Source organism: Neofelis nebulosa, chromosome 1, assembly GCF_028018385.1.
Source record: "Neofelis nebulosa isolate mNeoNeb1 chromosome 1, mNeoNeb1.pri, whole genome shotgun sequence".
In the NCBI taxonomy this organism is placed as follows: domain Eukaryota; kingdom Metazoa; phylum Chordata; class Mammalia; order Carnivora; family Felidae; genus Neofelis; species Neofelis nebulosa.
In genome coordinates this window covers 171,543,573-171,564,400 of record NC_080782.1, presented here as the reverse complement: position 1 = coordinate 171,564,400, position 20,828 = coordinate 171,543,573, and the positions used below count along the sequence as shown (strand labels likewise).

At 40.9% G+C, this 20,828-nt stretch overlaps 1 protein-coding gene across 8 annotated transcripts in view; it reads right to left on the bottom strand.

The window, feature by feature from the left end:
- Positions 1-20,828, bottom strand: part of NALCN (sodium leak channel, non-selective) — a 333,612-nt gene that overhangs the window by 200,551 nt on the left and 112,233 nt on the right. For all 8 annotated transcript variants that reach the window (XM_058743569.1, XM_058743534.1, XM_058743516.1 and 5 more), the window contains 3 exons: positions 19,611-19,753; positions 19,385-19,489; positions 11,891-11,977 (listed from right to left, as the gene is read on the bottom strand). In XM_058743569.1, the coding sequence (XP_058599552.1) occupies positions 11,891-11,977; positions 19,385-19,489; positions 19,611-19,753 (335 nt within the window). The remainder of the gene's footprint in view (positions 1-11,890; positions 11,978-19,384; positions 19,490-19,610; positions 19,754-20,828) is intronic.

Below are 20,828 nucleotides of genomic sequence, written 5' to 3'. Positions count from 1 at the left end.
AATTTGTGTCTCACAACACAGAGTGGAATCTGTAAGTTTCTAATTGCAGATCAAAGGTGCCTATTTTTTTCCTCTACAACTAGCTCTTTAAAGCCCATTATTCTTTAGAAGAGTAAGAAGAACTCTGAGTTTCCTAACTCATTTGAAAGCACCATAATCAATATATGGAAAGAGGAAGCAGGGATACCACAATGATTGAAATGAATATGAGGTCAAATATGTATGTGTGTACATAGTAATGTAGGAAAACAATAAAAAAAAACCCTGTTCCTATTGCTCAGATCCCATCACTGCTCAATGGAATATATAAAATCTTAATAGATTTATTTCTGCAATGTAAAAACAAATGTATGTATAGATATACAGATGCATATGTTGTATGCATATATATGCATGCATGCAGGTATATACACATATTATGTTGTATGTATATACATATACATAAATACACACATATTTTTTTACATTGCAGGAATACATATGCACATATACACACATATATATCTTTTAGATACATACATACATACATACATACATACAAAGAGACAAACTATTACACATCAAACACCCAGAATCACATAAGGATCAGTCTACTATGTATTTAGTTGAACAGTAGTAGGGAAGATTAAGCCAAATCAATCAATCTTATTTTATTAAATTATTTAATTACTTATGGTTAGCAGGAAATACAAGTAGATGTTCATACCAATAAAGTAGACTAGCATATGGAAAACAGAATAGAAAATAAAAATATAGGGAATAATACCGATGAAGAAAGTAGGCAAACCCAAAGCTATGTCCCAGGAAACAGACGGATATGGTTTTTAAATATCCTTCACTGAGTCCGGAAGATGGCGGCGTAGGAGGACGCTGGGCTCACCGCGCGTCCTGCTGATCACTTAGATTCCACCTACACCTGCCTAAAGAACCCAGAAAACCGCCAGAGGATTAGCAGAACGGAGTCTCCGGAGCCAAGCGCAGACGAGAGGCCCACGGAAGAGGGTAGGAAGGGCGGCGAGGCGGTGCGCGCTCCACGGACTGGCGGGAGGGAGCCGGGGTGGAGGGGCGGCTCGCCGGCCAAGCAGAGCCCCCGAGTCGGGCTGGCAAAAGCGGAGGGGCCAGACGGACTGTGTTCCGACAGCAAGCGCGACTTAGCGTCTGGGAGGTCAGAAGTTAACAGCTCTGCTCAGAAAGCGGGAAGGCTGGAGGACAAAGGGAGGGAGAGCTGCTGAGCCCCCGGACGGCAGAGCTCAGCTTGGCGGGGAACAAAGGCGCTCGCCAGCGCCATCTCCCCCGCCCATCCCCCAGCCAAAATCCCAAAGAGAACCAGTTCCTGCCAGGGAACTTGCTTGCTCCGCGCAAACACCCAACTCTGTGCTTCTGCGGAGCCAAACCTCCGGCAGCGGATCTGACTCCCTCCCGCTGCCACAGGGCCCCTCCTGAAGTGGATCACCTAAGGAGAAGCGAGCTAAGCCTGCCCCTCCCGCCCCCGTGCACCTTGCCTACCCACCCCAGCTAATACGCCAGCTCCCCAGCACCACAAGCCTGGCAGTGTGCAAGTAGCCCAGACGGGCCATGCCACCCCACAGTGAATCCCGCCCCTAGGAGAGGGCAAGAGAAGGCACTCACCAGTCTGACTGTGGCCCCAGCGGTGGGCTGGGGGCAGACATCAGGTCGGACTGCGGCCCCGCCCACCAACTCCAGTTATACACCACAGCACGGGGGAAGTGCCCTGCGGGTCCTCACCACTCCAGGGACTGTCCAAAATGACCAAACGGAAGAATTCCCCTCAGAAGAATCTCCAGGAAATAACAACAGCTAATGAACTGATCAAAAAGGATTTAAATAATATAACAGAAAGTGAATTTAGAATAATAGTCATAAAATTAATCGCTGGGCTTGAAAACAGTATACAGGACAGCAGAGAATCTCTTGCTACAGAGATCAAGGGACTAAGGAACAGTCACGAGGACCTGAAAAACGCTTTAAACGAAATGCAAAACAAAATGGAAACCACGACGGCTCGGATTGAAGAGGCAGAGGAGAGAATAGGTGAACTAGAAGATAAAGTTATGGAGAAAGAGGAAGCTGAAAGAAAGAGAGATAAAAAAATCCAGGAGTATGAGGGGAAAATTAGAGAACTAAGTGATACACTAAAAAGAAATAATATACGCATAATTGGTATCCCAGAGGAGGAAGAGAGAGGGAAAGGTGCTGAAGGGGTACTTGAAGAAATTATAGCTGAGAACTTCCCTGAACTGGGGAAGGAAAAAGGCATTGAAATCCAAGAGGCACAGAGAACTCCCTTCAGACGTAACTTGAATCGATCTTCTGCACGACATATCATAGTGAAACTGGCAAAATACAAGGATAAAGAGAAAATTCTGAAAGCAGCAAGGGATAAACGTGCCCTCACATATAAAGGGAGACCTATAAGACTCGTGACTGATCTCTCCTTTGAAACTTGGCAGGCCAGAAAGGCTTGGCACGATATCTTCAGTGTGCTAAACAGAAAAAATATGCAGCCGAGAATCCTTTATCCAGCAAGTCTGTCATTTAGAATAGAAGGAGAGATAAAGGTCTTCCCAAACAAACAAAAACTGAAGGAATTTGTCACCACGAAACCAGCCCTACAAGAGATCCTAAGGGGGATCCTGTGAGACAAAGTACCAGAGACATCACTACAAGCATAAAACATACAGACATCACAATGACTCTAAACCCGTATCTTTCTATAATAACACTGAATGTAAATGGATTAAATGCGCCAACCAAAAGACATAGGGTATCAGAATGGATAAAAAAACAAGACCCATCTATTTGCTGTCTACAAGAGACTCATTTTAGATCTGAGGACACCTTTAGATTGAGAGTGAGGGGATGGAGAACTATTTATCATGCTACTGGAAGCCAAAAGAAAGCTGGAGTAGCCATACTTATATCAGACAAACTAGACTTTAAATTAAAGGCTGTAACAAGAGATGAAGAAGGGCATTATATAATAATTACAGGGTCTATCCATCAGGAAGAGCTAACAATTATAAATGTCTATGCGCCAAATACCGGAGTCCCCAGATATATAAAACAGTTACTCATAAACATAAGCAACCTTATTGATAAGAATGTGGTCATTGCAGGGGACTTTAACACACCACTTACAGAAATGGATAGATCATCTAGACACACAGTCAATAAAGAAACAAGGGCCCTGAATGATACATTGGATCAGATGGACTTGACAGATATATTTAGAACTCTGCATCCCAAAGCAACAGAATATACTTTCTTCTCGAGTGCACATGGAACATTCTCCAAGATAGACCATATACTGGGTCACAAAACAGCCCTTCATAAGTTTACAAGAATTGAAATTATACCATGCATACTTTCAGACCACAATGCTATGAAGCTTGAAATCAACCACAGGAAAAAGTCTGGAAAACCTCCAAAAGCATGGAGGTTAAAGAACACCCTACTAACGAATGAGTGGGTCAACCAGGCAATTAGAGAAGAAATTAAAAAATATATGGAAACAAACGAAAATGAAAATACAACAATCCAAATGCTTTGGGACGCAGCGAAGGCAGTCCTGAGAGGAAAATACATTGCAATCCAGGCCTATCTCAAGAAACAAGAAAAATCCCAAATACAAAATCTAACAGCACACCTAAAGGAAATAGAAGCAGAACAGCAAAGGCAGCCTAAACCCAGCAGAAGAAGAGAAATCATAAAGATCAGAGCAGAAATAAACAATATAGAATCTAAAAAAACTGTAGAGCAGATCAACGAAACCAAGAGTTGGTTTTTTGAAAAAATAAACAAAATTGACAAACCTCTAGCCAGGCTTCTCAAAAAGAAAAGGGAGATGACCCAAATAGATAAAATCATGAATGAAAATGGAATGATTACAACCAATCCCTCAGAGATACAAACAATTATCAGGGAATACTATGAAAAATTATATGCCAACAAATTGGACAACCTGGAAGAAATGGACAAATTCCTAAACACCCACACTCTTCCAAAACTCAATCAGGAGGAAATAGAAAGCTTGAACAGACCCATAACCAGCGAAGAAATTGAATCGGTTATCAAAAATCTCCCAACAAATAAGAGTCCAGGACCAGATGGCTTCCCAGGGGAGTTCTACCAGACGTTTAAAGCAGAGATAATACCTATCCTTCTCAAGCTATTCCAAGAAATAGAAAGGGAAGGAAAACTTCCAGACTCATTCTATGAAGCCAGTATTACTTTGATTCCTAAACCAGACAGAGACCCAGTAAAAAAAGAGAACTACAGGCCAATATCCCTGATGAATATGGATGCAAAAATTCTCAATAAGATACTAGCAAATCGAATTCAACAGCATATAAAAAGAATTATTCACCATGATCAAGTGGGATTCATTCCTGGGATGCAGGGCTGGTTCAACATTCGCAAATCGATCAACGTGATACATCACATTAACAAAAAAAAAGAGAAGAACCATATGATCCTGTCAATCGATGCAGAAAAGGCCTTTGACAAAATCCAGCACCCTTTCTTAATAAAAACCCTTGAGAAAGTCGGGATAGAAGGAACATACTTAAAGATCATAAAAGCCATTTATGAAAAGCCCACAGCTAACATCATCCTCAATGGGGAAAAACTGAGAGCTTTTTCCCTGAGATCAGGAACACGACAGGGATGCCCACTCTCACCGCTGCTGTTTAATATAGTGCTGGAAGTTCTAGCATCAGCAATCAGACAACAAAAGGAAATCAAAGGCATCCAAATTGGCAAAGATGAAGTCAAGCTTTCGCTTTTTGCAGATGACATGATATTATACATGGAAAATCCGATAGACTCCACCAAAAGTCTGCTAGAACTGATACATGAATTCAGCAAAGTTGCCAGATACAAAATCAATGTACAGAAATCAGTTGCATTCTTATACACTAACAATGAAACAACAGAAAGACAAATAAAGAAACTGATCCCATTCACAATTGCACCAAGAAGCATAAAATACCTAGGAATAAATCTAACCAAAGATGTAAAAGATCTGTATGCTGAAAACTATAGAAAGCTTATGCAGGTAATTGAAGAAGATATAAAGAAATGGAAAGACATTCCCTGCTCATGGATTGGAAGAATAAATATTGTCAAAATGTCAATACTACCCAAAGCTATCTACACATTCAATGCAATCCCAATCAAAATTGCACCAGCATTCTTCTCGAAACTAGAACAAGCAATCCTAAAATTCATATGGAACCACAAAAGGCCCCGAATAGCCAAAGTAATTTTGAAGAAGAAGACCAAAGCAGGAGGCATCACAATCCCAGACTTTAGCCTCTACTACAAAGCTGTCATCATCAAGACAGCATGGTATTGGCATAAAAACAGACACATAGACCAATGGAATCGAATAGAAACCCCAGAACTAGACCCACAAACGTATGGCCAACTCATTTTTGACAAAGCAGGAAAGAACATCCAATGGAAAAAAGACAGCCTCTTTAACAAATGGTGCTGGGAGAACTGGACAGCAACATGCAGAAGGTTGAAACTAGACCACTTTGTCACACCATTCACAAAAATAAACTCAAAATGGATAAAGGACCTGAATGTGAGACAGGAAACCATCAAAACCTTAGAGGAGAAAGCAGGAAAAGACCTCTCTGACCTCAGCCGTAGCAATCTCTTACTCGGCACATCGCCAAAGGCAAGGGAATTAAAAGCAAAAGTGAATTACTGGGACCTTATGAAGATAAAAAGCTTCTGCACAGCAAAGGAAACAACCAACAAAACTAAAAGGCAACCAACGGAATGGGAAAAGATATTTGCAAATGACACATCGGACAAAGGGCTAGTATCCAAAATCTATAAAGAGCTCATCAAACTCCACACCCGAAAAACAAATAACCCAGTGAAGAAATGGGCAGAAAACATGAATAGACACTTCTCTAAAGAAGACATCCGGATGGCCAACAGGCACATGAAAAGATGTTCAACGTCGCTCCTCATCAGGGAAATACAAATCAAAACCACACTCAGATACCACCTCACGCCAGTCAGAGTGGCCAAAATGAAGAAATCAGGAGACTATAGATGCTGGAGAGGATGTGGAGAGACGGGAACCCTCTTGCACTGTTGGTGGGAATGCAAATTGGTGCAGCCGCTCTGGAAAGCAGTGTGGAGGTTCCTCAGAAAATTAAAAATAGACCTACCCTATGACCCAGCAATAGCACTGCTAGGAATTTATCCAAGGGATACAGGAGTACTGATGCATAGGGGCACTCGTACCCCAATGTTTATAGCAGCACTCTCAACAATCGCCAAATTATGGAAAGAGCCTAAATGTCCATCAACTGATGAATGGATAAAGAAATTGTGGTTTATATACACAATGGAATACTACGTGGCAATGAGAAAGAATGAAATATGGCCTTTTGTAGCAACGTGGATGGAACTGGAGAGTGTGATGCTAAGTGAAATAAGCCATACAGAGAAAGACAGATACCATATGGTTTCACTCTTATGTGGATCCTGAGAAACGTAACAGAAACCCATGGGGGAGGGGAAGGGAAAAAAAAAAAAAAAAAGAGGTTAGAGTGGGAGAGAGCCAAAGCATAAGAGACTGTTAAAAACTGAGAACAAACTGAGGGTTGATGGGGAGTGGGAGGGAGGGCAGGGTGGGTGATGGGTATTGAGGAGGGCACCTTTTGGGATGAGCACTGGGTGTTGTATGGAAACCAACTTGACAGTAAATTTCATATATTAAAAAAAAAAAAATATCCTTCACTTATAAAGGCATTCAAGCCAGTCTCCATTTACGTGGTAGGTGGTTTTAAAATTTTGAATATTTGAAAACAGAATTTATGGAAAGGCTGTATAGGAATAATTGAAATTTATGCATTACTTACTATTATGCCATCCATGTGAACTAAAATCCTATTACTATAACTTATTTCATTAGTTATCTATTTTATCAAAGCAGTAGGATATATGGGTTTCTGGGTAAAATATTTTGTGTTTTAAACTTGGAATCAGGGGCACCTGGGTGACTCAGTCGGTTAAGCACCTGACTCTTGATTTTGTCTCAGGTCATGATCTCGCGGTTCCTGAGTTTGAGCCCCACATCAGGCTCGGGCTGACAATGCAGAGCCGGCCTGAGATTCAGTCTCTTTCTCTATCTCTCTGTGCCCCTTTCCTGCTCTCTCTCTCTCTCTCTCTCTCTCTCTCTCTCAAAATAAACAAATAAACATTACAAAAAAAAAACTGGAGTCAAAGTTTCAAACAAAGTTCCACCCGCAGGACAAAATCCATGGTTTCTTCAATACTCAAATAGGAACTCTGGGCGACCAGTGTGCCATCTCTCAAATATTTATCCATACCTAATTTTTCTGATTTATTTTAATGATGGCCAAATTACTAACTCAAATTAATTACAGCTGTTCATATTTTTTATTCCAAGAAATTCTACTTTTTTTGTTAAGATAGGAATGGTTTTGGTTCTTTACAACTATGTTATTCCTGAGTAAGAGTACATTTCTTTTCTTTTTGTTTTTGGTTTTGGTTTTTTTGTTTGTTTGTTTTGACTTACATCCAAGTTAGTTAGCATGTAATGCTATAATGATTTCAGGAGTAGATTCCAGTGATTCATCTCCTACGTATAACACCCAGTGCTCATCCCAACAAGGAGACTACATTTCTAATCTTAGACCCATTTATTTCACATGCTGAAGAAGATAAAAACTCCTGAAAGCCATAGGAAATAATCAAAGTCATGGCTAGGTCCTGCTGACTGCCACCATGTTTGAGAAGAGACACACTGGCAAAAGCATCAAACATTATCCAACTTTGAAAGATGCCTTCAACCAACTCCCAAAGTATTGTTTGTTTTACACTTAAAAATAAATTATTGTATAGAAATAATGTTATTGGCATCATCCACTCAATTTCTGGTTCCTAGAAACAAGACCAAGAGAACAAATAGAGCTTCTTGTAGGTGAGAAGTCAAATGAATACTTGCACAAGCCAAGAAGGTTCTAGATCCTTCTTTCACTTGATTGTTCTCTTGTTTGGTAAACACCAATTGAGCCTTTTCCCTGTATCAGAATAGCTCTGGCAGTGACCATGATCGTTATGGTCCCTACTGCTATGGAGTTATCTCTGGTTGGAGAAACAGACTTTAAGTAATGAATGATACCATTTTAATTTATTTTACTAAAATCATGACAAACCCATAACATGTGGAAATATACAACGAGGGAACCTATGTATTCTTTGAGGATGAGGAAGGCTTCCTTAAGGAAGTGACTTTTGAGGTGAATTCTAAGTGGGAGAGAAGAGTGTTCTAGAAAGAGGAAACAATGAAAATGACAGAGCCTCATGGAAGCAGAAATGCTATTTTATTTATTTATTTTTTTTTCAACGTTTATTTTATTTTTTGGGACAGAGAGAGACAGAGCATGAACGGGGGAGGGACAGAGAGAGAGGGAGACACAGAATCGGAAACAGGCTCCAGGCTCTGAGCCATCAGCCCAGAGCCTGACGCGGGGCTCGAACTCACAGACCGTGAGATCGTGACCTGGCTGAAGTCGGACGCTTAACCGACTGTGCCACCCAGGCGCCCCAGAAATGCTATTTTAGAAGAGATATAAAGTGTAAAGGCAGGAGTAGAAAAACTGGCTTTCTTGGTAACCTCTAGGCTACCTCTGGAACGGGATGATGGAGGATAAGCTGGAAGGAATTAAAGCAAATACTTATTCTTCAATGTCATTCCTATAGTTTAAAATATGCTTTAGGAGAATGTAACGTCACACTTTGCCCATTTTAAAAATGAAAAGAAGTGATATATTCTACTGTTTGTCCTTGAGGGTGAGAGATCATTATGATTCCAGGCAGGAGAGAGTGGATGATTCCAATGAAAATTTTCTTGTTACCTAGTTTTTAGATGGCATTAGTCATTAATAAAAAGCCAATGAGTATTTCATGGCCATTTTATTTTAAATATTTTTTTCTTTACTTGATTCTTTTCTTTCTTTCTCTTTTAATTAAATGATGAATGGTTAATCTATTTTCCACTCAGACCCATCGATCCCTTGGCCATCCCACTTTTCATTTGTACTCTTTCAGGTACACTCTTCTAGAAAGCTTGATTTTGGACCAAACATGTAAAGCTGAGCTCAATGGAACTTTCTTCATATTGAAATGTCAGAATTTATTCACCTTCACTTCAAACCATATGTGTCATTATTCATAAAACCTATCAAACATGCCACCATATTCACAAAGATGTCTAATATGCAGGTCTCTTGGATCCAACATCGACATACTTCTAGCCTAACATTTACCCACCCCTTCACTGACCTTTATTTTCCTATATCCATGCACAGTGCTGTTCTTTCATTACACTCTCCTGGCCATTTATCTCTTGCCATCTCAAATTTCTGTGATAAGGAGGCTAATAACTTGCTTTCTCAATCCAGACTGCAACCTTGACGCATCTACTCAACAAGCATTTAATACATTTTAAGCAGCGTATTCAGGGCCCCTGTAAGACTTTGATTTGGTACTCATGGCTGGCCTGATAGTTTATTTCTACTACAAACTTAACGTTTCCTTGGCATATTTTTCTCCCTTGGATACAGCATGGAGCTAGGAGCCAGAAGACCCAGGAGCTAGGAGCCAGAAGACCCAGGTGTACCCAGGGCCTCTCCGTTTGGTAGAGGTGCAAGTTTAGGAGCTCACCCAGGCCCCCTGGGTCCTCACATCCTCATCTACAAAGGCTGAGGGAGCATGGCAGTCTTTCTCCATCACTGGGCTATACCGAGTGAGGGCCTTCCTTGACCTCTCAGAGGAGGAGTGAGGACTCCAAAATGTAGATTGCCATAGCATCCTGCTTTACTTCTTTAAAATCCTCATTGCTCATGAGAAAGAATGAAATATGGCCTTTTGTAGCAACGTGGATGGAACTGGAGAGTGTCATGCTAAGTGAAATAAGCCATACAGAGAAAGACAGATACCATATGGTTTCATTCTTATGTGGATCCTGAGAAACTTAACAGAAACCCATGGGGGAGGGGAAGGAAAAAAAAAAAGAGGTTAGAGTGTAAGAGAGCCAAAGCATAAGAGACTCTTAAAAACTGAGAACAAACTGAGAGTTGATGGGGGGTGGGAGGGAGGGGAGGGTGGGTGATGGGTAGTGAGGAGGGCACCTTTTGGGATGAGCACTGGGTGTTGCATGGAAACCAATTTGACAATAAATTTCATATATTGAAACAATAAATAAATAAAATCCTCATTGCTCTTGTAATTGCTCTTTAGACGCTGGTTTTTCTCCACCCACCCGGAAGTAATCTCCAGGAAAGCAGGACTATCTTAGTGCCACTAATTATCAGCTGATGACTGATTACTGAGTAACTTTTTAGGCAAGAAGCTACGACTACCATGCTGTCATTGCCATTACTGTCAGTAGCAATGGCAGTACCAGACACAGTCGTAGGAGTTAAATTATTAGCACCATCCAATATACAACAGAAAGAAGCCACAAAATAATATTAGGTCTTATCAATACTCCTTACAAATGTTTCCTCTTTTCCTCTTCATTCTTTTAACTGATAGAAAAAATTTAACTATATGGCTAAACGCCACAGTAATGGTCCAAAGTACAATACTTTGCTTATGTTATGTATCAATCTTTGAAATGTATCAATCTCTAATCCCCACCTAGAGTATGATCCAAAAAGAAAGAAAAGCGTGTTCTTATCCTGAAGCAGATGAAAAACCCTTCCCCGATTTACGGGGAGGGATGTAAAGAACTACAAAAGCAGCCCCTTGTAAGAAAAGGATTTGTAACTGAAAACAAAAGACAGTGAAGAGAATCAAATTCCACAGGAGGAAGAATCAATTCCCTCTCCCCGGGGTTGATGTGGCTTGACTCTTCACCCTTAAAGAGTAAGGAAATGGACTAAGTGAAAATGCAGTGGGGTGGTAAGGATCCCACTTTTGGAAAGGTGATATGTTTTGAACACGAATTACTGATATTTGGAGGGAGAGAGGGAGAACAAAGCAAGAGAAGATTCCAGGGCAGTCCACCAAGGAAAAGGAGTTTATTGGGCTTTATGAAGAGATCAGCGTAGAGGATAAGTCCAAAACATCCACAGACCAGAAACCCGATGGGAGGTCCCCTGATGGCTTCCCAAGGCCCTAGGATCCACCCGCCATCCCAGAGCCTCGTCTGCAGCAGGTGCAGTTTTTGTTTTTGTTTTTTTTTTCAACGTTTTTTATTTATTTTTGGGACAGAGAGAGACAGAGCATGAACGGGGGAGGGGCAGAGAGAGAGGGAGACACAAAATCGGAAACCGGCTCCAGGCTCCGAGCCATCAGCCCAGAGCCTGACGCGGGGCTCGAACTCACGGACCGCGAGATCGTGTGGTGCAGTTTGTTAAGGAAGCGCCTTTATTATGTCCCGTTGCTCAGACAGCTTGCAGATGCAGAATAAGCTACCTATTAAAAATATTCCTTCCCAGTTCCTTGGGAAGGTACTCAGTTAAGTGGATTGTGATTGTGACCACCCTCATGTAAGCAATTCAGGCCTTTGTAGAAGAATATTTTTACATCATTTAATATGACAACAGAATATTTCACTGATTTAATGCTGTTGGAATGCTAGCACTACCTGTGTGCATTCATTTGCTTGAAATTTACCAAATCCTTGCTGTGTATCTTAGGAAAAAAATAGGTAGATCCTGGGAAAATACCATCCAGGATGGAGCAAAATACTGTCCCTGACTCCAGGACCATAAATTTGGACAGACATAGAGTTCGGAGAGCCGGGGATTTCCTTGGATAAAAGTCAAAGAACTCTGCTGCATGAGTTTAAAAATGGTATTTACTGCACCTGGAGGCAGGCTGGGGCGCGTCCCTGGGGCTTGTTGACATCCACGGCTACCAGCTGCCATCCACCAGCAGCGTCTTCATGGAACATCTTCAAGACAAAGAAGGAGATGAGTCAGAGACACTTAATATGGAACATCGAGAACTCCTACTTTATGTCTCCAGCGCTTACATTTTTTATGTTATCAAAGATGTGTCTTTTTATGGATTTATATTTAGAACATGAGTCATTCCAATTATGTTCATTTGAACACTGAAAACTTAAGTGAATAATAATCATAATGAGAATGATGGTAATCGCTAGCCTGAATTTATTGAGCCCTTGCTATGCATCAGGTCCTTTCTGCTTTATACATCCTTGGCATATAATTGCCCAAATATTCTTCTTGAATAGACTTTAAAGTAGGCATTTTATCCCCATTAGATTGGTTATCGATTATTACATATTAGACCTGGAAGAAAATGAAAATGAGAATTCCCAAGCATTATGTCCGGTGTGATTTTTACTAGGAGCTGTAAGTTTTTATCTTTAGTTAGTGGACATTTCTCACTGAGCCAACAGAAAAATATTCTCTGGATAAATAATATAAGACGTATGCATGTGGCACAGGGAATAAGGCTGGTGTTATTTTAATGGTAGGAGACTGACATATCACTTAGACTCTGTGAAATTATTTTAACTAGGCCAAATTAATCTGCTCAGCAGAATTTTATGTACATATTTATGAAGGGAAAAGTAGTTTCTTTTGCCTTAAAATACATAAGTGATGAAATCCAGAATGGTACAGGATACTAAAATCTGATATTTATTGAATTGGGTATCTGGATTGTTGGCTGCCTAGTTTATTGTCTTACTGCACATTCTACTACCTCAAAGATTAGTCATCCATCAATATTACAGCCAGTGGGAAGACACTGCCCACTATTTCCCCACTAGTATATTTTCTTTCCAATTCCTTATGGGTTTGTGTGTAGCGGGAGGGGTGTGGTTGGCAGTGAGGTAAGTTGGGATTAACGATTTTTATTTTTCTAAGACACTAACTATAAGCTAGTTTTTTTTTTTCCTGCCCAAGGCCATAGTTTCACACATGTAAGTAGACATTTCCTTTGCCATACTTATTCATGTCCTTGTGTTAGTCTGTGTTCAAAAGGGTAATTATTGATGGAAATATTAGCCTATGCAAAGATCCCATACCTAAGATTCCTGGGAGCAGATCATTTGCAGAAAGACAACTTTCCCTCTACAAAATAAGTGACACAGTCAGGGACAAGTGCCAAAATTCACAGACCATATATGTATTTACCAGAAAACAGTTTTTCTAGGGGTGCCTGGGTGGTTCAGTTGGTTAAGCGTCCAACTTGGGCTCAGGTCCTGATCTCACGGTACATGGATTCAAGCCCCACATCAGGGTCTGTGCTGACAGCTTGGAGCCTGGAGCCTGTTTTGAATTCTGTGTCTCCTTCTTTCTCTACCCCTTCCCCGCTCACACTCTGTCTCTCTCCCTCTCTCTTAAAAATAGATAAACACAATTCATATGGAACCACAAAAGGTCCCGAATAGCCAAAGTAATTTTGAAGAAGAAGACCAAAGCAGGAGGCATCACAATCCCAGACTTTAGCCTCTACTACAAAGCTGCCATCATCAAGACAGCATGGTATTGGCACAAAAACAGACACATAGACCAATGGAATCGAATAGAAACCCCAGAACTAGACCCACAAACGTATGGCCAACTCATCTTTGACAAAGCAGGAAAGAACATCCAATGGAAAAAAGACAGCCTCTTTAACAAATGGTGCTGGGAGAACTGGACAGCAACATGCAGAAGGTTGAAACTAGACCACTTTGTCACACCATTCACAAAAATAAACTCAAAATGGATAAAGGACCTGAATGTGAGACAGGAAACCATCAAAACCTTAGAGGAGAAAGCAGGAAAAGACCTCTCTGACCTCAGCCGTAGCAATCTCTTACTCGGCACATCCCCAAAGGCAAGGGAATTAAAAGCAAAAGTGAATTACTGGGACCTTATGAAGATAAAAAGCTTCTGCACAGCAAAGGAAACAACCAACAAAACTAAAAGGCAACCAACGGAATGGGAAAAGATATTTGCAAATGACACATCGGACAAAGGGCTAGTATCCAAAATCTATAAAGAGCTCATCAAACTCCACACCCGAAAAACAAATAACCCAGTGAAGAAATGGGCAGAAAACATGAATAGACATTTCTCTAAAGAAGACATCCGGATGGCCAACAGGCACATGAAAAGATGTTCAACGTCGCTCCTCATCAGGGAAATACAAATCAAAACCACACTCAGATACCACCTCACGCCAGTCAGAGTGGCCAAAATGAAGAAATCAGGAGACTATAGATGCTGGAGAGGATGTGGAGAAACAGGAACCCTCTTGCACTGTTGGTGGGAATGCAAATTGGTGCAGCCGCTCTGGAAAGCAGTGTGGAGGTTCCTCAGAAAATTAAAAATAGACCTACCCTATGACCCAGCAATAGCATTGCTAGGAATTTATCCAAGGGATACAGGAGTACTGATGCATAGGGGCACTCGTACCCCAATGTTTATAGCAGCACTCTCAACAATCGCCAAATTATGGAAAGAGCCTAAATGTCCATCAACTGATGAATGAATAAAGAAATTGTGGTTTATATACACAATGGAATACTACGTGGCAATGAGAAAAAATGAAATATGGCCTTTTGTAGCAACGTGGATGGAACTGGAGAGTGTGATGCTAAGTGAAATAAGCCATACAGAGAAAGACAGATACCATATGGTTTCACTCTTATGTGGATCCTGAGAAACGTAACAGAAACCCATGGGGGAGGGGAAGGGAAAAAAAAAAAAAGAGGTTAGAGTGGGAGAGAGCCAAAGCATAAGAGACTGTTAAAAACTGAGAACAAACTGAGGGTTGATGGGGGGTGGGAGGGAGGGCAGGGTGGGTGATGGGTATTGAGGAGGGCACCTTTTGGGATGAGCACTGGGTGTTGTATGGAAACCAATTTGACAGTAAATTTCATATATTAAAAAATAAAAAATAAATAAATTAAAAAAAATAGATAAACACTAAAAATATTTTTAAAAAAAAGAAAACTTTTTTTAATCGTTGAATTGAGAATTCTCTACAATGCCATCCTGCAACTCAGAAAAATGGTGTATCAGTTGTTTATGTCCTAGAATCAATACTTTTCAAAGACCGCATGGGGGGCTTTTTGCCAAGTATGCTACTTATTTTGAACTTTAAAACATATACAGAGAGTACCTTTCATAGGACATCCTACAAAATACTGTTCCACATATGCTCAATTTAATTATCCCATGAAACAGTACCCTGATTTATTTTTACATTATACTATGTTCACCCCAAGGGTAGCTACCATCTGTCTATATACCACAGGTGTATTTTTAAGTGACAAGATGGGGGTGCACATTTACCCAAAGATTCTTTGATCAAAGATGGAAGTTACAAATTACTTCACTCAGGTGTCCGTGTACAGGATTCTGATTCCCTTTAGAATGAATTTTGAAAGGTATTCTTAGTGGTAGAAGCAAGCACATCCCCATGAATAGGCTCATTCTGAGACTACATACATTGGTTGAAATGCAAACCTTTTACGGTGTCTTTTAAAGTTCCCGTCAAAATTCTGGGTGTCTCCTTTTAAGGAGAAAAGACAAAAGCAATCCTGTCAGTCACTAGCTAAAAATCTTCTCTATGTGCAGCCTATGGTCTCTTATCATGACACAAAGGATCCCTGGGGCATAGATTTGCTTTGATCAGTAGCAGACTAGTTTTCTCTGTTAAATTATTTTTTTTCCAGCTGACCAAAATCAAATTAATCAATTTAATTGTTAGTAAAAGTGTTGTCTCAAGGTCACCCCTTTGTATAAAATGAAGGAAATTCAGACATGTCCAAGGTTCCATTTGTCTTTAGACCCCTGAATTATAAAACAACATTTAGATTGGTTAATGTGACAGCTATGTGAGGTAGACAACAGGACATCCCAAGCCAGGAACCCTCAGGGCTCGAGTCCTGAGCTGCCAGTTGTCCCTCCATATCCCTCAGTATGACCCTAGGGAACTATAACTCGTACATAAAGGTTAGGTACACGTTAATTGCCAGAGCCTAGCTCGAGTGTTTTTTGAGCACGCATAACACAAATGTAGCCTTGTGTGGCCTTCAAGATTAACAGTTTCGTTCTCCTCCAGGCAAAGTGAAACAAGCTTATATCCACCATGAATCAGTGTAATCGGAAGACCACATGACTGGTGACTGGTGACAGGCGCTGAGGTGAAGCAGCTAAGGCATGAGAACAGAGGCCTGGGATGGAGAGCGGCTAAGCTCAGGATGTTTCCTACTAGCACTCTGTGCATCCCAGCATCCAGCTCTGGGACGATACACCCACGCTACTGTGGACCTATGCACGTGCTGTTATATCACAGACCTATGGGTTTCCTGACCTTTAACCCAACACACAGCTGAGCATGGGGCCACCGTGACCCACGGCTAATAATTGTGCAAGTATGAAAGCCATCATCTCCATCAGAGCTCAGACAAACTAATGATTACTCCTCTGAAATTTTCCACATCATTTTCTCTTTGTTTTCCTGTGACATGTTATATTACGGTCTCTCCACAAGTCCTTTGGCATTATTTTTTTTCCGTAATTTGTTTCTATGCTGTGAGTCGAAAGCAGACTGCTTTGTTAATAAAAACAACAACAACAACAACAACAACAACAACAACAACAACAAAACAAACCCATTCAGTTCTCATCACCTGGTTCTCTTTTGCCTCTGTACGGTCCACATCAGAGGCAAGTCCTCTTGAACTAAGATATCAGAAAGCCCCCTCCTCATTCCATTAATATGTATAATTTTTTTTTCTCAACACCAATGCTCTTGAAAAGTCAAGGGACCCAAAGACACCAACAAGTGCACTAAGCCTGAGATCCTCTTAGCCCTTCTGTGAGGATAAGTTACACAGAACCACTGCATATGTTCCACATACTAGAGAATGGCAGGAAGTGGCTCCAGCTCCGCAAAGCTGTGTACTTGGCAATACAATAGCCATCTTTGTTTTATTCTATTAATGCCTGTCAGTTTTATTAGAATTATAAACTAATGATGTAGTTAAAAAAATTTTTTTAATGTTTTATTTTATTTTTGACAGAGAGAGAGAGCCAGAGCATGAGTGGAGGAGGGGCAGACAGAGAGACAGAGAGAGAGAAACACACAGTCTGAAGCAGGCTCCAGGCCCTGAGCTGTCAGCACAGAACCCGATGCGGGGCTTGAACGCACAGACCACGATATCATGACCTAAGCTGAGGTGGACGCTCAACCGACCGAGCCACCCAGGCGCCCCAATGATTTAGTTTTTACAACTATTCCACGTAAAGTCCTTGTGCACAGAGTTCTGCCAGATTTTGCAAATGTAACAGAATCGCAGGAAATGATGTCCCTCCTCTCCTCAGACACAAAAGCATCTGAGCCACTTGCCTCCTGGCTGGTGAGGGGCTGGGCGGGGCCTGCAGCCTGTTGCCAGGCAGCCCAACTGATGTTTCCCCGAGGCTGCTGCAGGAGCTCTGGTTGCCTAGCAACCGGGTCCTCAGCCACAGCATTTCTCTTAATGAAGGTTTTTCAGGATTCTCTGTGTGATTACCTCTGCTGAATACCTAGACGCATTACCTCTGAATTACCAATTTATTCCTCCTGATTAGGTATAATTTTGCATCAAAACCATTTTGCACAACTTTGTTCAAAGTCCCTTCCCATTTCACTTTCTATTAGAACTGCTAGCTGATTTGGTGGAGCTTCCAAACACGACTTTTCCAGCTGTGGCTTTATAAATAAGAGTTACTTAATAAGCATAATGTGGTTTTAAAGTCATTTTATTTTAGGTCATCTCTTAAGAACACTGAATGTAAATTCTGCGCTGAGTTCTTAGCTTTATGCTCTATTTAGTTCTCAACGTCTTAGAGCAGAAAACACACCTTCCAGACGTTGTCACCTGACTTAAAAGACAAGCCAGAGTGGACCTTGAACTTTATTATATTTCATAGTTCCCTAGAAGAGATGACAGAAGAAATAAAAACTAGATGTGCTTTTTTTTTTACATCTGTGATATAACCTATATAACATTAAAAAAAAATCTTTCATAAAAGTTTGAATAATTGTCTGCCAAAATTGAATAGTATTAATACTATTTCATCTATAATGAATTGGCTAGTCAGTTCAAACCTTCACAACACCGTAAAGATGCTGCTTGAGGCTTTTCCAAATAATAGCATGTTTAATAGCATTTTAGCATGTAATTCATAAAAGCTCAATTTGAAGCTTTTCAAAGCCAGGTTTGTACCTTGGAGGTTTCACAAATACCTTTGTCCACAGACTTGTATAATGATTTACAATGTTACATTAAATTTAACTTACAATTTAATATTAAAATAGTAGTCATGAGCATCAGAATAATTTCATGCTTGATTCAGGAACTTTTATTTTCTTTCTCTTATATAAAGATTCAAACTAGACTAAGACATATAAACCTTCCCTTCCTTTTTCTTTTTTTTAAGTTTATTTATTTATTTTAAGAGAGAGAAAGAGTGACAGAGAGTGTGTGAGTGAGTGGGTCAGAGGCAGAGAAAGAGGGAGAGAGAGAATCCCAAGCAGGCCCTGCACTGTCAGCACAGAGCCTGATGCAGAGCTCGGTCTCACAAATGTGAGCTCATGACCTGAGCTGAAATCAAGAGTTGGATGCTGAACCGACTGAGCCACCCAGGCATCCCATCCCTTCCTCTTTCTAAACACACAAAAAAGAACTACCCCCCCCCCTCCAAATCCACACACAAAACAAAGCCAAAATTAAAAACAAAGACATAGGATCTGGACTACCCTCCTAGTTAATAACTGCCCTGAAGCTTTTAACCAAATTCTAGGGCACTCCCAATTTATCGGGAGCATAGGACTCCCCTTCTGAATATGTAGTGATTCCTCAAAAATCAGATATGCATTATGAGGTCTTCTTCATAATTTACTATACTGTGATTGGATCAGTCTGAATGAAACATATTTCCCGTTCCAAAAAAAATTCTAATCCCATATATAAAGGCCATCATATTGGTTTTCGATCACATGAATAAATATTTTTAAAAACGGGAAATTCTACCATTTCCACTTTTATCTGCAAGCTCTCTGAAGACTCGTAATGACCGAATGAAATCAAAGGTATATAGTAAATGTGGGTTTTGTGCCAAACCCACCCACGGAGCTGATGAAACCATAGGTACCCTCACCCTATCACCCAGAAAAGCTGATGTGGTTGCTCTGGGTTTGGGCCTGTGCACGGGCATTGCTGAATAGCTCCCTCAGTGGGTCTGACTGCAGAAGGCACTTATCCCAGGGCTTTCCCACGTTCCCTCAGGGCCCACTGAGTGTGTGCCTGCGTTCCAGCAGGGAAAGGACATCACCCCCCCATGGGTACCTGTGTGGTGGCCGTTGAAGTGGTGCTGCTTCTCGATCCCCACATCTGCTGAAACTGTACCCTGATTTCTGCAAATGTTTCAATGATGACAGCAATGAACACGTTCTGAAAGAAAATCCCGACCCGGATGAGAAAGTGTAGGGCAACGAAAAGCAAACAAAACATCATCAGAGGCTGTGGGGGGCGGGGGGCAGACAGATTCCACTGGGGCCAGTTTCTATGGTACCTTCACAAGCCAGGCCAGGAAGAATATGAGCGTGATGAAGTAGAAGTAGGACCGCCAGCGGGGGAAGCTGTCAATGGCTCTGTACATGAGGAATACCCAGCCCTCCTGGGATGCAGCCTCATAGACGGTGAATATGCTGGTGCCTGTGGGGACATAGGAGAGCGCACGGACTCACAACAGGCTTTGGACATGGGGAAACGCTTTTGAGAAAAAACAATCGATATTTATCCACACTCATTTTCTCAATGACAAAAGCTCTTCTAAAGGGACTCAAATAGCATGCAATTTATTTTATTGTTCTTATTCTTAGGATTTTGACAAAGTTGTTTCTGACTTCAGGCCAGGGCCCTTTCATTAGCAATAAAGTAACTTTATGTTATATCTGTCCCTGTTAAATGCATCTAAGAGCGTGGAAAAGGAAAGGAACCCTCAAACCAAGTAAGCTATAATAAAAAATAATGTGTGCAGTACAAGCTTGCCATTTGGGGCTTAACACTTTCAGTGTGCTGAAAGCACTTGTTATGGTTTTAGCCAAAATGAAATAAATTTGAGAACTGGGTTTCATCTGAAGTCACTTTCCCATAGGGACACTAAAGTACCTTAGGCTCCAAAAATTAATGTGACGGAGCTTGCCTTTGGATTCCATTGTGTTTACTGAACACCGAAATGTAAGGCAATAAATCATCAAATAGCACTCTGTATCTCCACTTCTGGGAGAATTGTCTCATTGAAAATACTATTGATGATGGAAAGAGAGAGGAGCGAACAATATGCAGGCAGATTTTTGCTGTAGTGAAGAGAACCTAAAATGCCATTCAGGGGAAAGACAGTGTTTGCCTTTCATGACATTATGAGGGATGTGTTATTACTTCCCCACTTTATAGATGGGAAAACTAAGGCACAGAAAGAGTAAGTAATTTACCTAAGGGTGCACAAATAATAATAGGGGAACTTGAATTAATCCAGTCATTCTGGAAAGAGGCTTTGTGATGATACCAACTGTGATGGTACCTTGCCTCCCGACATCTTTTCTGTGGTTTGTTTTCCCCATCTGTAAAATGCATAAATAATAGCTCCTAGTGTGGTGAAGATAATTTCCTTTCTGTAAAACACTGACACACAGTGGATACGTAATAAATTTTAGGTACTATTATTGTAAACATTGAAAATAGTTGCTTAATAGTATTTTGTGAGAAAACACATAAGTAAAAAGTACGG